Source organism: Balearica regulorum, chromosome 1 (genome assembly GCF_011004875.1).
Source record: "Balearica regulorum gibbericeps isolate bBalReg1 chromosome 1, bBalReg1.pri, whole genome shotgun sequence".
NCBI classification, from domain to species: Eukaryota; Metazoa; Chordata; class Aves; order Gruiformes; family Gruidae; genus Balearica; species Balearica regulorum.
This window is the reverse complement of record NC_046184.1, coordinates 120,492,724-120,509,553: the sequence shown is the minus strand read 5'-3', so window position 1 is coordinate 120,509,553 and position 16,830 is coordinate 120,492,724. Positions and strand designations below refer to the sequence as shown.

General features: G+C 41.9%; 1 protein-coding gene across 1 annotated transcript in view; it reads right to left on the bottom strand.

The window, feature by feature from the left end:
- Positions 1 to 4,228: 4,228 nt before the first annotated feature.
- The window catches only part of UMODL1 (uromodulin like 1), a 54,815-nt gene continuing 42,213 nt past the window's right edge, over positions 4,229 to 16,830 (bottom strand). Inside the window, exons 17-21 of the mRNA XM_010308192.2 lie at positions 16,312 to 16,454; positions 14,891 to 15,127; positions 13,888 to 14,047; positions 10,734 to 10,818; positions 4,229 to 8,012 (exon numbers count right to left, since the gene is read on the bottom strand). Coding sequence (XP_010306494.2) covers positions 7,825 to 8,012; positions 10,734 to 10,818; positions 13,888 to 14,047; positions 14,891 to 15,127; positions 16,312 to 16,454 — 813 coding nt within the window. The 3' untranslated portion in view covers positions 4,229 to 7,824. The remainder of the gene's footprint in view (positions 8,013 to 10,733; positions 10,819 to 13,887; positions 14,048 to 14,890; positions 15,128 to 16,311; positions 16,455 to 16,830) is intronic.

The window sequence follows — 16,830 nt, the reverse complement described above, 5'->3', positions numbered from 1 at the left end:
AGGGTGTGTTTCTCTAAAAAGGTGACACCATTGATAGCCCAAGCTATGTGCCTCTGTACCAATGCACTCAGAATGGGTAACAAACAGGAGGAGTTGGAAGTCTCTGTGCTGCTAGCAAGCTACTATCTAATCGCTATCACTGAAACGTGGTGGAACAAATCGTATGACTGGAGCACTGCAATCGATGGCTATAAAATGTTCAGAAGGGACCGGCAAGGGAGGGGGGAGTAAGGAGATTGCCCTCTGTATAAAAAAATTTGATTGACTGCACAGAGCTGCCTTTGAAAAACAGCAGTGAATGGGTTGAGAACTTATGAGTAAAAATGAGGGGCCAAGCCAACAAAGGAAACTTTGTGGATGGTGTTTACTATGGGCGCCCCAATTAACGGGAGTCTGTTGACAAAGCATTCTTGCTTCACATTTTCAGGCTCTGATCCTGCTGGGAGACATCAATCACCCTGACATCTGCTGGAAAAGCAGCACACCAAGCTGTAAACCATCCAGAAGACTCTTGGAATGCATCAAGGATAATTTCTTAAACCAGGATAGACAGCCCAACCAAAGGAGAAGCATAACTAGACCTGCTGCTTTACCAACATGGGTGAACTAAATAGAGATGTCAAGACTGGCAGCAGCCTAGGCTGCACTGACCATGCCCTGGTGGATTTCACAATCTTGAGGCATGTGGGTCAGGTGAAGAGTAGAGTCAAGACACTGCAAACTTTGCAGGAGAGGAAACTTTCAGTTGTTTAAGGAATTAGTAGATGGGACCCCGTGGGAAACAGCTCTCAGCGATAAAGGAACTGAACAGACCTGGCAGCTCTTTAAGGACGTATTTCTTAGAGCACAAAAGCTCTCGATCCCCACATGTAAGAAATCAGGAAAGGAAGGCAAGAGACCAGCATGGCTGAGTAAGGACCTTCTGGTCAAACTAAAGCGTAAGAAGAAAATGCACAGGCAGTGGAACCAGGGATGTGTATCCTGCGAAGAATATAGGGATGCCGCCCAGATGTGTAGGGATGGGATTAGGAAAGCTAAGGCATAGCTGGAGCTGAATTTGGTAAAGGATGCAAAGAATAATAAGAAGGGCTTCTATAGGTGCTTTGGTCAGAAGAAGTACCCCCTCCCCGCCCCCAGTAAATAAGACAGGAGAACTAGTGACAACCATCACAGAGGAGGTTGAGGTACACAATACTTTGTTTTGCCTCAATTTTCAATGGTAATCTGCCTTCCTACATCTCTCAAGCTCCTGAACCATAAGGCAAGGACTAGGGGAATGAAGTCCCTCCCATCGAAAGTGAAGATTGGGTTCGAGACCACCTGAGGAACTTGAAGTCAATGGGACCCAACAAGATGCATCCCAGGGTCCTGAGGGAATTGGCTGATGTAGTTGCCAAGCCACTCTCCATCATATTTCAAAAGTCATGGCAGTCAGATGAAGTCCTCAGTGACTGGAGAAAGAGAAACATCACATGCATTTTTAAAAAGGGTAAAAAGGAGGACCCTGGGAACTACCGACTAGTCAGCCTCACCTCTGAGCCCAGTAAGATCATGGAACAGATCCTCCTCAAAGATATATTGAAACGTAGGGAAGACAGCGAGGTGATTTGAGACAGCCAACATGGCTTCACCAAGGGCAAATCATGCCTGGCTAATCTAGTGGTCTTCTATGATGGAGTGGCTGCATCAGTGGACAAGGTGTTGTGGATTAGCCCCAGCTGGCACCATGCAGCTGCTCGCTCACTCCCCCCCTCCCTCCCAGTGGGATGGGGAGGAGAATGGGAAGGAAAAGGCAAAACCTTGTGGATTGGTATAAGGACAGTTTACTGGGATAGCAAAGGGAGAGGGAAAACAAAAAAAACGAACAAAAAAAACAACAAAAAAACCCCCAGTACTTAATAGAATATACAAAACTGGTGATACATAATGCAGTTTCTCACCCAACAACCATACAACTCAGACTGCACACTCAGACCAGTCCCAAAGCCGGACCGTCTCTGAGCCACGCGTCCTGGACCTGCTGTTGCCCCTCCCCGACAAGTCCCGCTTTTATACTGAGCATGATGTCACATGGTATGGAATACACCCTTTGGCTAGTTTGGGTCACCTGTACTGTCTATGTCCCCTCCCAACTCCTTGTGCACCCCCAGCCATCCCACTGGCAGGGCAGTGCGAGAAGCAGAGAAGGCCTTGACTCTATGTAAGCACTGCTCAACAACAACAGGTCCATTTAACAAAAACATCTCTATATTATCAACATTCTTTCCAGGACAAATCCAAAACATACCCCCATAATAGCTACTCTGAAGAAAATTAACCGTCTCAGCTGAAACCAGGATACAAGGGAAGAGCTACAGATATCATCTACCTGGACTTATGTAAGGCCTTTGATACAATTCCCCACAACATTCTTACTGCTAAATTGGTGAGATGTAAGTATGATGGATGGACTGTTAGATGGATAAGGAATTGGCTGGATGGCTGTGTCCAAGTTACAGTCAATGGCTCAATGTCTGAGTAGAAACCAGTATTGAGTGGTGTCTCTCTAGGGTCAGTACTGGGACCAGTACAATTTAATTTCTTCATCAATGACATAGACAGTGGGATTGAGGGAACCCTCAGCAGATTTGCCGATGACACCAAGCTGAGTGGTGCAGTTGACTCACTAGAGGGAAGAGTTGCCATCCAGAGGAACCTTGACAGGCTTGAGGAGTGGGCCCATGTGAACCTCATGAAGTCCAACAGGGCCAGGTGCAAGCTCCTACACCTGGGTCAGGACAATGTCCAGTACCAGTACAGACTGGGCTATGAATGGATTGAAAGCAGCCCTGCTGAGAAGGACTTGGTGATGCTGGTGGATGAAAAGCTCAACATGAGCCAACAACGTGTGCTTGCAGAAAGCCAACCGTATCCTGGGTTACATCAAAAGGAATGTGGTCAGCAGGTTGAAGGAGGTGATTCTCCCCCTTTACTCTCATGAGACCCCACCTGGAGTAGTGTGTCCCTTTCTGAGGTCCCCAGTACAGGAAAGACATGGACCTGTTGGAGCAAGTCCAGAGGAGGGCCACAAAAATGATCAGATGGCTGGAGCTTCTTTCCTGTGAAGATAAGCTGAGAGAGTTGGGGTTGTTCAGCCTGGAGAAGAGAAAGCTCCGGGGACACCTTATTGCAACCTTTCAATATATAAAGGGGGCTTATAAGAAAGACTGAGAGAGACTTTTTACCAAGGCCTGTAGTGACAGGACAAGGCACAATGGTTTTAAACTGGAAAAGGGTAGATTTAGATTGAATATAATGAAGAAATTCTTTACTGTGAGGGTGGTCAACCACTGAAACAGGTTGCCCAGAGAAGTTGTGGATACCTCATCCCTGGAAGTATTCAAGGCCAGGTGCATGGGGCTTTGGGCAACCTGGTCTAGTCAAAGATGTCCTTGCCCATGGCAGGGAGGTTGGACTAAATGATCTTTAAAGATCCCTTCCAACCCACACCATTCTGTGATTCTATGATACCTCAGCTGAACAATCTGTTCTGTGCCTCAGCATGAAAAGGAGACACAAAGGGACACAGTGCTGAGAAAATGGTGACTGTTAGCCACTGAACATATAGCATAGAAAATAATGACAAATAAAGAAAACAGGTGGCAGTTGTGCAACACTTTTGCACAGGGATGAGAAAGGAAGCATTTGGAGCAAGTGCTGGTGTTCCTCCCTGCTTTTCACACTCAGGTCCAGACAAGTCCACTAATGTCCTCAGGGTAAGCTTCATTGAGGGTAAGCTCTGAATATGCTTCTTTTGGAGCAGCTGTCAGAACTGTACAAATCAAAAGCCCAGGGAAGCTGGTGTGACACTAGTTTCAGATTGGATCACCACATTGCTGCAATACTATTATTGGGCTAGGAATGTTGAATACTCTTTTGGTTGTCTTTGCTGCAAAGCATGAAACTAAAAAACTGTTTGCCCTTTGTAATGCTGAAGAAAGAGACCCTTAGTAAGTATACATATGCAGTTGTTGGAAATTGCAGTCCATTGGTGTCTGGATAAGGTCATCTATTGTGTTTTGAGTGATGTTTGAACATTATACTGATACTTGAACAGTTCTTCAGAAGCTGCCACATCCACACAATGCACATCTTAATACCTGTGACTAAATCATAAAAGGAAAGTATAACAGTACAAAAGTCAACAATAAGTTACAAGAGAGCTTTTATTAAGATACTGAAACTCCACTAAGACTCAGATAGTCACAACAGCAGTTTCCACTGAGCATGCAAGGTATCAAATACAAACTACCGTTTTGCATTTCATCCTGAAGGCTGGTGCTCAGCTTTTGTAAATGGCATAGCTCCACTGAAATCAATAGGCAAATCTCTAGTCCTGTCACTTTCAGACAGTTTGGGATTGCAAGTACTAAAAACTAGAAAAATATTTATGGTAAAATAGCTTATCCTTTCACTGGGTGCAGAAGGCAAACACATTATATATTTGAGAGCAAATTGAGCAAACTCTTACATAATAAAAATCTAATGGTTATGTTCTTCAGACTATAAGATTGCAAAGATAATTTGCAGTTTCACTAATGAATTGTAACCAAATGGATCTATTGTTGTATCAGGATTTGGTAACTGATTATTTCAGCATGGAAAAGACAAGTCAAAGGTTTTTACTCCTTACAGATTTACTTAAATCAAAAGCAGAATGCAAATGATTATTCTGGAATTTATTGATGTATTTAGAAGGTGTATATATAACCTCTAAAATCAATCAGTATGACCTTTTGCAAAATGTAGAAGTCTTCCACCCAGTAATCTTATTACCTATCAGAAACTGGACTAGGGGGATAGAAAAGCAGCTTTCAAATGCTATTCTGTACCAAAATGCTATGGCTACTAAGAGTATTTGTGAGTTCAAGTTAATTACTAATTTCCACTGAAGAGTTATTTATAATGGTGTCCATTGAGCTTAAAGAAGAATTAGTTTGTTCACTGTAAATTACCGAATTACATGTGACCCAGACACAGTAGACTCTACCACTGTGTGAGGAGGAGAGTGTGCAGCAACCAGAACTAAGGGATGGTGGGGACAAGTTACCACATCGCTTTACTCTCCCATTGTCTAACACACTCACTGAAGTGGAGGTTTGAGGCAGCAGAGTGAAGAAGAGTGTCCCGGGAAAGAGTCCTGCAGGCAATGATTACTGTGTGGAAAAGAATTTTGTTCCAGTTTATCCAGCTAACCAGACTGTTGTTGTATCCAATGGACCATGTAAGCTAAACCTTTGCTGCTGTAGGGTCTTGCAGACAGGCAAAATTCAGCTCAAATTTATAACTATTCTGTTGCAATTGGAGTGCTCTCACTTAGGCAGGCAGCACACTGTGGCTCAACTGCACAGTCATTGTGGTCTAATTAAACAGAATACATAGGTACCAATTGACTTATCAGGAAAAACATGGGCTGCCAGTAGCAAAACCACTTTCTTTCTTCTTTTTTTCTTTTTTTTTTCTCTGAGTCCTTGTTGATTAAAGAATTTACAATCAAATCTCAAAAACTCATGCTGAAGAACACTCTGAGTAGATTAAGCCCCAGATTCATGGTGCCTTTTCTTTATTTGGTAGCAAATCCAGCTTCTGTATACTTAAGGCGTTGCACAATTAGGTCTTCAACATTGCTGCAGCTCAAAGTTTCAACCTCACCTTAAGTAAATAGCGAATTACAAACTGAAAAGGAGATGTCTCTAAGGGTTTGCTGATTTACTTTCTGGAATATTTAAACATGCAGCTTGTCAATAGTAGTGGCACAAGTGATGCTAAGATGGGCACATAGCAACATGGCACAGTGGGAGAGACAAATGTTGGAACTTGACTAGAGAACTATGAAGTCTTTCTTTTTTCCCGTCTGTTTTATCCACAGAAAAAACTGCCAAAATTCACTTCAACCTGGAGCTGCAGTCACAAATAGTTCTTAGGACACCAGGGAAGAGCCAGATTGTTAAAAAAAAAAAAACCAAAAAAACCAAAAAAACCCACCAAACCAAAAACGGATACAGAGGCCTTTTATATGTGACATTAATTTGAAGAGTCAGTGTTGCAAGCAGTCATGACCACCATTGTGAAGAGTAATGAAAGCCAAATTTTGAATGCAGACAAGCTTCAGTTTTCCATGTGAGGAGACATGATCCAACTAGAAAAAATAAAAAACAAACTAATCATGATTGAGAAAGGTAATCAATTACCTTCCAAAGAAATTAAATACATAGGAAAGAAGAGCCTGAGTAGTTCCAGCATCTAAAAGGAGCCATTAGCTGAGACTCCAACATGCTGATTATGTATAAGTGTTAGGATCCTGACAGTATCCTCTGTGCTACAACCTCATTGCACAACTCTGTAATTCCCATTACTATCAAATATTGCAATCACTCGTGACCACTCATGAGAGCAGAATGATGAATGAAGACAAGCCATTCTCTCTGTGGAGAGACTCAGAGGTTTCATATGTAGGTTTTAGCTTAATGGACCTAGACATGCCCTTTACACTGGATTATGGCTCCCTAGTGGGATCTGTACCACTGATACTGTACAGCTGCTGGAGCTGTACCAAGGAGTCCTGGATCCCTTCCCTTTGGGCTCCTAACAGGCAGCCCTGCCCAGCCTTTTGGAAGCAATCAGCCTCACCTACAGCGATTTCTCAGAAGCTGCCCCTCTCAGAAGCTGCCCGTAGATGACTACAGAGGGTGGTCTCTGTAATGTAAGACTAGGGGGAAAAGAGCTAACAATGAATATTCGAGATGTTACAAGCAGATAGCTGCGATAGTCTTCCCTGTCCTTTCTCCCAGATATATGTTAAGAGTTATTGTACTTAGTGAAGCAAACTAAATTATCTGGAAATACCATCAGGATGAGTCTAGTGAATTTACTGTGGTTGTGGCAGCTGCATTGTCATGTGTGAGGCCTCCATCAGCAAAGAGTTACTCGCTGACTCTGCTAACAACGTCAAATAAGCAAGCCTGTTCCCAGGAACAAAATTCGATCTGATCTGAAGTAAACATCCTTGAGTTGTGAGGCAATGTTAGGTGTTCTTTTCCATCAAGCCAGCTTTCTCACCTGCTTCTTTTCCTCTTAAAGGGACAAACATACAAATGGTGGTGAGCAGCTAGAACGCACTCATTTTACAGAAAAAGTGCTGAATCTTATGGCATTCTGGAAAAGAGTTAAATTCCCAAGTTGCAGAGTCAGAATGTGTTGTAGTGGTTAACACTCCTCACTGCTGTCTTTTCAGACTCCTTGCAGGCACTTGTAAGCACTGCTTATTTCAAGCTCTTTATGTCTAACATCCCACTATTTTCTTGAAAAACAAGCCCCCTCCCAAAAGAAAATTAAGCCCAAGCTTTTGTAGAAAGAGATAATAGCTTCCCTTCTGAAGCAAATTAGCTTCTGAAGCAGATTTATAAAAAGAGTGGTAAAGTTTCTCTACTTTATTATACTAATCCAAAACCAAAAGTGATATGTTTTTTGTGGAAATGGTTATTGGTGATCTTCTAAAGTGGTGCATCATTTAGTCTGACTGAGACTGAAACCATGAAGGAAGATGAGGAAGAGAAGGCTGTCTTTCTCCTCTGTAGTCTGCAGCATTTGAAAACAGGCAAGAATAGTAGGAATTTCACTTTTACTTCTATGACCTTCACCCACAGAAAACAAGACAGGAGGTTCAAAAACCCTTCAACGGAGGATGCTCATTTTGCAAGTATATAGCCATTTCAGGAAGAGCCAAACAGCTAAAAAAAGTAACTGATCATGATTCAGTATTTACATCTGGTAACCTGGAAACTGCTAATCATAGAACACTTGGTAGCTGAAGTTGTCAGATTTGATTCTGAAGTTGTATCTTCCCATCTTTCGCTGGTACTGGAACATGAGAAGGCTCACAACTCCCAGCACAAAACCAAACACAGCAAAGGCAATGAGGATGATGTATCCAACTCCCATCCCAGCCTCCTTCTCTCTCTTCAAATCAGATTCTGAAAAAAACAAGAGATGAGAGAAAAAAGCTCTGAAATTCCTAAATCTTTTCCTAGTGTAAGAAACCCACCCTACTTACACATGAGCCAACGTGCATGTTGAAGCACAAAGCTGTGATTACAGAAATGAATCAGCTTCTTGGGGAGGGTGATTCTCATGAAAAGGTCTGTCATCCACAGTCCATGTTCTCTTTTTACATACATGTGTAGAGTCCCTGCAGACATGAGTGTGATGTGTCTTTGGAATTTGACTCTACAATTTCTGTTAAAGTAAGAACTAAAGGATCAGCACTGGTGACTTTTTGAAATGCTGCCGTACTTTCAAAATGACTCTAGAGGTGAAGCATTCTCCCATCTTAATCCTGCCCCCATTCATCTATGATTATTAAAAGCCGCTTGATTTGCTTTTATCTTATATGTAATACTTCTTTAAACACAAAGTGTTTAGGGAAAGATTTTCTCCATGTGTGCTGGGTTTCTAAGCTCCCATTCTAGTCAGAGAGATCTGACTGGTGCAGTCAGTGGAGGCAGGTAAGTGAGTCACACTGAAGTGGTCACAGTGGGCTCAACCCTGTAGCCTAAGCATAGGCATCTAGTGCCACCTGAGAAGCCCAAGGGTGTCAACAATGTCTGCACAGGTCTGGCAGACTTGATCTGGGACCTTCAGGAGACCTGTAATCTTTTGGAATAGCATCCAGACACCGAGGGGAAGGAAAGAATAGGGCACCATGGGTCATGAGCACTCATTGCCTATGTGTGGGCAGGAGTCAAGTCCCTCATTGCCAGTTGTCTCCCTAGGCTCCACTGACCTTCGACAGAACATGTTCGCCTGGTTCACGTGTAGACACTTCCATGTGTTTGTCCAAATCTGCAAGCAGAATCCCCTCACCTTTTAACATTATGTCTCTATTCATGTTTGGACATGTAGTCTTGCACACTTCTAATTCATTCTTGTAAACGTTTGATGCACCTACAAAAACATCTGTTTGCATACATTTTCAGGACAGCAGTTATTTAGCCAAGCACTTGTGCAGTACCTGAGGTGCACAGAAGACAAATGCTAATACATACATGCCTGTAATTAAAGACAAGATCTTTGGCCGAAGGGCACTGTTGGCAGCTACAGAGGTATGCAATAGTGGTGTCCAAGCTATGTAACATCCAGGGCATCATTCCAAGACAGGCCAAGGCAGTGTTGCATAATATATTTAGGCTTATTTCTGAATTTCAGTATGAACAAAAAAGAAGATGCACAGTAGAAATGGCACCCTGAAGCCAGACACAGACAGAACAGGCACACCTGAGGACATGTGTCAGTGGTTGTTGCTATAGCATGTGGCCAAGCAATATAGGCAGAGCAGTTAAAGCTTTTCTCATATTTCACTGCAGCAGCTTACCTGACATCATAATTCACGTTGTCTCCTTCAACAGAGATGCATATCACTGTCTAGGTCTAGCCTCACAACTTAAAATGTGAGTATCCAAATTGGAAATAGGAGAGAACATCTAGTAGTGCCACCTTTGCCTAGATACAACACAAATAAAGCTCTCCTCGCCAGAGTTCCTTTTGTATAATGACCATTTTTCAGTATTACAAATGTATTGGGGTCTCCAGTGAAAACGGGAGTGAGATCTACTTGATGTCAGTGCTGTACAAAGAAAGCTGTACCAATTGCTAAGTTTTAAAAAAAGAACTAATTCAAAAATGAATACTGAAGGCCTATTCTAACAGACTAATATGCATATAATGCATATAATGGAAGAAAAATACAATACGCTAAGTCAGAGCCAGTTTCTAGGTCCAAAAGAACATTGTGACAGTCACAGCAGAGGAGAAAAAAATACCCTGAACCCACTAACAGTCCAGCATTAACTTATCTCCATAGTCAGAAGAGCATTAAGTGACTAGCAAAACAGGCAACCAGCAGGAGGAAAGGGGGTGACTTCTCTCTATTTGCAGTAGACGTGTTAAAACTCTGATACCAGTGTGTACAAGTACTCTCAATGAATGTTTTACGCTAATAAGATATCAACACAAATGGTTAGAGGAGGCCAAATGACTGAAAATTTTAAAGGCCACAGGTGCCCTTGAAAACATCACTTGGGGTAAATGCAGAAGATGCAGGTGCATAACAAATTAGACCTTGCTTGTACACAGTGCTGGCGTTCACTCTCTATTAACCTGTACTGTGCCACTGCACCCGATTAACCAAGGTGCTGTACATCAGCTGTGCTCTGCTACCTTCCCTCGCAATAGTAATGAAGTCAATACCAGGGAGTCTAAGGAAACACAATAATACAATCTCTTATCTCCTCTGGTTTTGGAATTCAGAGCTCACTATAATTGTGGTTTAACAACAGCGTAAACACTTGAAAAACTGATTGCAATCTGAAAGATTCAAGCTGCTTTTTTCACACTTTACAGTTGTAATAACTGTTTGATTTTGTGGCTGTTGTACTTGCTACCCTGTGCAAATAGCTACATGAAGCATTTTCTCCTCTCCCTTTCTACATTCCTTTGACAATCACTTCATTGAGGAGGGCACATGCTTTTCCACACTGCCACATGGCTTCAATAGAATGCCTGCTCCTCAGAAAAATATGCAGAGGGGCATGAAAACCTTGTATCACAGGTCTTCAGGTTCCTTTGCCAGTGAAAAAGAATCTTGAAATTATAGTTACTCTGTGTCCCCTTTTTGTAAACCTCTATTCATAACTCACCAGCAGATTTACATAGGGGTCCCCAGGGTGTTCTGTGCATAGCGATGGTTTCACCAGTCTTCAGGGATCGAACTGCATGGCATCTCTGCAACAATCAATTCAAACTCCAACAAGTAATATGGCTTACAAATTAAAAATACAAAGCCTTCTGATGAGTATGTGAAAGCCCAGTGCTATTCTCATTCATTGGGGTTTTTGTTTCTTAATGTTATGCTTTGTTAAGCTGAAATCAGCATCAAATGGAAGTTCAAAAGAAATATCATTAGGGAAACATCAGCACAAAATCTGCAATTAGTCACACTGGAAAGCACTGCTGTGAACAGACATTTCACACAGACAATCTCTTTCTTTTCATTAACTTTCTCTTTTAGAGAAACCTTATGGGAAAATAAACTTCTCACTATTTCTCTATGCCAGGGTTTTGCAAACATTTTCGTTTGGATGTTTCTACTGCCCATGATGGGCACAGCAGTTGCTACAACCAGCACCAGCAAAAGCAGCAGCAACTTTCTTTCCCTGCCAAGCTGTGTGTCATTTTGAAGACACACACCGCTCCTCAGTGACATGTGAACTACTGGGAACTACTAGCTTGAAAGCCCTGCCATGTGAAATGTTGGGATTAGCTGCTTTAGCTTTGTGTGAGAAACACTTGCAGAGTATATAGCACACTCATCTTCTGCACACTTCCTCTGTACCACCATTCAGTTTGTTTGCTACCTTTTTGGTTTAAGTTGCTGCTAAAGGTCTCGGCTGGAAACCATAGCTGTTGAGGTTATTCAAAAGGTACTGTGGCTCTCCTGGAAGTGCACATAAAAAGAGAGAAACTGCAGTACTGTACTACAATCAGCAAAAGAAAGCAGGGAAGTGCAAGGGTGTCTTACCAGCTTGCCTACACAAGACTATCTCACCAACCAGCCTGGTTACACTGAAACTCTACAGTCCACTGTCAGCAACAGCGTCTTTAGCTGGCTCAGCCCCCCATAAAAATGCCCATGTAGGACTTTGGCCTACCCTCAAATAGCTTTTCCATCTAGGCAGATCCATAAGAGAATATGGTTACATAGGTGCTCCCTGACGTCAATGATTTTTTCGGTTCCACGTGGCCATGAAGCAGCCACGTTCCACCACACATATACTTGGTGATGGCACATCGCTCCTCTTCCCATTCAAAGACATGTTTCTTACTCATTTCTTACTACATTGCTCCCCAGCCCATCTATTTTTTTCTACTCTAAACTTTAGAGCACTTTACCCTTTTCCACCAAGAAAACAATGAATAAAAAGACTGGATAAGAAGAAATAATACAAGATGTAAGTCTCAATTTTGTGGGCAAAGAGCTGAAGCAAATTTGCCCTGAAGCAAGTCAGTATTCTCCGGAGTAGCAGACAGATCAGAGGATGAAATCCCAGACCCTGTGCACTTCCCCAGCCATCTCACGTTATTTCCAAATATACTCTGTTCTTGCTCCAATTTTCCTTGATCTTTGCACGCCCTGCAGCTCCCCTCTGTTCTTTCTAAAAGCCATTGTCATCTTTTGTAGATGTGCCTAGCACTTGTCTTCTCTGCATAACATTTTAATCTCAATCTAAGATACTGGATTTACTAACTTTTCATAGGGGGTAAATTTTGCATAGGAGAAAGAACAATATATCTCAAATATATTTATATATGAATGATATGGAAATTAATAATATAGAATATATGAAAGAAGAGGGCCTAACTGATTACCTCTGCTGTGCCTTATTGACTACAGATGTCAATCTCAATCAAACCTCATCTTGGCCTAGCAGAATTACCCCATCACAGACCCCTGTAATTCAGATCAAAGCCAGTCCTTTAGTTAACCATGTTCCTATGCTCTAATCCATACAGCTAAAGCCTGCTCTAACAGCAAACCCAGCAGCTCCTAGGAAAGCAACTGTTTGATTCCTTACAGCAGCCATACCAGCCCATGCAGTCCCTGTCCCCTGCCTTGCACCTCCCACCACGTCCCTGCTCAGCTATGCAGGACACACAATGAACTTGGGGAGGGCACCACCTCCTTCAAAGGAGGGCATAGGCGGGGGGTTGCTGAAACAGTGATTTTTAACATGCAAATTCAGCTGTGAAAACTGGAGCCATCTTTCCATCTGTCAGTCATGTTTCCTGTCCCTACTTTTCTTTTTTTTTTTTTTTTTTTAAACTGGAGGAAGCTTTATACTTTGAGAAAGGAAACAAATATCTTCTGCTAGCCATTTTTAATCTTTTAGGAAGAGATCGTTTGCTTTATAATGGGCTTAAACTGAGTTATTTAGAGCTAGAGGAAAGTGTTAAACAATGGAGAAACACCAAACTGCTAACAAAAACATCCTTAATAGAAAAAGAGCCAGGAAGATTGGCAGAGGGAGAGGAGAATTCTTGTGTGTCGGCTACAAAGGGAAAAAAAAGGAATCAGCAAAACCTATTTTTTCTTATTTCTATGGTAGCAACACATTTTTAGATGAAGCAATGTGTATCACTTAGAAGTAAAATGAAGCAAAGCAATGCTTTGGCACACAGACAATTAGAAACTGAAGACAATTAGAATCAGAACATTGCTTGGTTTATTGCTTTAAAAAGCAATAGGGTTTTAAAAAGCCATGATAAACAGTCAGCCCTAGAAATTTAATGTCACTGAGCTTCCTTTCCTGGCACCTAAACTCTCATCTGGAGAAGCAAATCTCTAGGGGAAAAAAAAGAACAGAAAAACATCCCAAATCAATTTACTTCAGACTTTCCTGCTGACACTGCCAATATGGGTGCTCACTTTTTTGTGACATGCCCATCTGAGCTGACACATTTCTGAACAGCCTATCTTATTGTGATGTCTGTTCATTGCCTTCTAGTCACCCCTACGCAGAGGCAAAAGGTTCAGTTTCTCAGGTTCCCCAACCTTTTTTCCCCATTTCTGTGTAAGCTTCATGCTTTTAACTACAAGGATGAGGAACAGGAAGAAAGGTGAACACTTCCATATGGTTGTAGTTCTTCCCTGCTCCTCTCTGCTCTCAGCAGAGAATGAAGGAAAACTTCAAGAGCCATTTTAAACCCTGTTTGGAAACATTACTCCTTCAACTCCATAGCAGGACTGGATATAGCACGTCGGAGAAAAATAGCATATCAGAGCAAAACACTTACTGTTCTGCAGGTGCTTTCTGGTGTCTCCATACAAATACGAATTTTGCAGTGTAGGTAAACCACAGAATTGTTGACAAAGGAAAAAATTTTCATCTTAAACTGTGCTTTGCTTGAATTCCCATTCTCTAGCAGTGTGGTATACGTATTTGGGACGGGACAGCTGAAAAGGAAGAGAAAAAACATACATAGCAGCTAGGGCTATAGAAGGCATGTTGTGATTACAGCACATAACTCAGGCTGTAAGTCTTCTTTAGAAAGCCACAGCCAGACCCCTCGATGAAGCAACTCTCCAGCAGTGCTGGGGTGATACAGGGCTATTTACTGCTTTAAATAGAATAGGAGATTGGAGAAGTGGTTGGAGAGTTGGAAAAGAAAGGAAAGAGTGACAGAAAGAAAGATTTAAACTTGGCTTCACAAAACACAAATTGAAAGAACATCCTATTAAAAGGAATATCTTTTGTTACTGAGCTAAAGGACTATCCTGTATTTTAAGGTGGCAGGTGAGCCCAAGGAATATGACATTGGGGTGAGATTAGGGATCCAGACAAGAACAAACCTCCTCTTTTACCAGAGGCTGCCTTAATACTGTGTGTGAGTCGCAACATATAGGAATCAACTAACCTATGTCTTCATTGACAAGAGGCACGTAAGCTCTTGGCAAAGCTGAACCACAGAGAAATAGATGGAGCATGCACTTTTCAAATGCTCTTTCACTACTGACTGCCAAAACCTATTTCTTCAGGTCAAAAGTACAATTCCTTTACAAAACTATGGAGAAGACAACCAAACTCAAACAACTACCACATTACCCTTTGAAAACATTTTCTTTTCATACCTACCTTTCTTGTTCAAAGAAGGTGTGACCAGTCCAAATGGTAAGGGACTGTGTATATGAATGATGAGAACGCACATAAAAGGCATTTAAAATATAATACATTAGTAGTCAGCACGCCTGGAAGATCTAAGGTATGGCACATGCTATTTGCAAGTGGCATTGCTGTACCTGTTGCTGATAAAAACAAATGAGAGGGGATCCACTGAATTATTAGTTGGAGTCGCCCAGCAGTCAGTGAGGACCACCTTGAGCTTGCTGTCTGCTCTCTGGATCCCCACTTCAATCAGTACATCGTCACTGGCAGAGACGCTGAAATTTTTTGGTATTGGGGAGTTTCCAATAAACAACTGCATTTCTGTTCTGAAGTGTCCAGATCCATGCAAATCCTCAAAGATGGTGTAAAGTCTGAAACATCAATTAACCTCCTTTAAAGACCACAAATTTGACCGTGTGTTTCTATAAGTCATAAATCAGTGTCTGTTTCTCCACCTTTTGTGCATTTAAGTAGTGAAAAGTGATCTGCAGTCCAGGATGTTAGGACACTATTCAAGAGGAAAGGATGAAAATGCATCAGGTTTTTAGTTGGAAAGGTAGGGAGCATGGAAATGCAAGTGGGAAAATCCAAAGAGTGGAATGCCTTGGAATAAAAATAGAGCAGAGAGAGATATTTCAGTGGAGCAGAAGGGGAACAAGACTATAAGCTGTCTCAAAGTTCAAAATAAGGAGAGTAAAGGCTTAGTGCAGAAGAGAAGAGACAAAAAAAAAAAAAAAAAAAGAGAAGGAATAAATCTGAACAGTAAGTGAGGGACATGAGAAAATTATAGAGCTTAGAGAGAAGGGACCTGACAAAGACTTTGCAGGGGGATAATAAGGGAAATAAAATGTCTGGACAGAGTTAGGAAACAGAAAGTGGATTTGGTGATGATAGCTTAAGCATGGTGCTAGGCAAGAGACAGGAGGTGCATGTACGAAGGGAGAACATTCCCCATCAGAGCAAAGCTTGTGCTGCCACATTTTCTGTAAGTGTGGGCTTGATTTTCTATGAACAGTGGATTTGATTCCATCTTACTTGAAGATGGGGCCTTCCATAAAAATGAATTTGCATTACACATCTCTTTTTTTCCAAGTTGGTCATATAAGGATTTGTGGGGGTTAAAAATTGCCATCCTCAGAACTCACATAGCAGTCTGCATGCCTGCATCAGTTTAAAAGATACATCATTGTTATGTTCCAAAAGCAGGAAAATACTGTTATTGCTACACAGGATTGCCCAGGAAGGCAAAGAGAAGTCAGGAATTCTGACTCCCAAACCTGCACCATTGGCTCCCAAAGGTTTACTTTCATTTATGGTTTAGCTAGGTAATGGCCAAGCTTGGGGGCTGTTGGATCTATTGACACATTAGATGGAGTAGGAGAGAAGCACATAGCAAGGGTCACCTGAGCACACGACTCCCAGGATGGCAGACTACTTAGCATAGCAAGTACTGTCACGAGATACAGCTAAGGTCCCTGGGGATTTGGGGATTTTTCCAATGCAGCAGCTCTCAGTCGCACAACAGCATTTCAAAGCAGAGAGAGTTGTCACTTACCCTTGTGCAGTGTATCCAGAGGAAGTCAAGAGATTGTTTTGAAACACACAGTGAATGGGACTGGCAACTTTTAAGTGGTGGATTACTCCCTGAGCAGAAACATCATTCCGAAGGATGGTTTTCACTACAGTATTAGTCATGTTCTGCAATACAGAAAGAACAAAGCACAACTTGTGAACATCACTGTTTCTAGGAATATAGCAGAGCTACAGGCTTCCCAGCTTCAAGTGCTTAGGTATTCTCCATTTTCCTTGCTGCAAAAATCAAACAGATTAAACTTCTAGTATCTTAGTTACTGTAGAGTGAGACAATGAAAATCCAGCAACCTTCCTCCTCTTCCTTAGTCTGCAATGATCATTACTCCACAAGGGAATTTCTGTACTTTGGCATGGCCTGAGAATAGCCTTTGATTTGGGATCCAAAGAGACAGCCATCACTCTTTGTCCCCACTACTAGTAGTAATTGGAGTATTTGTCTAAATACAGTTAGGAAATTGCTTTTAAGAAAAGAGAAGCTTCT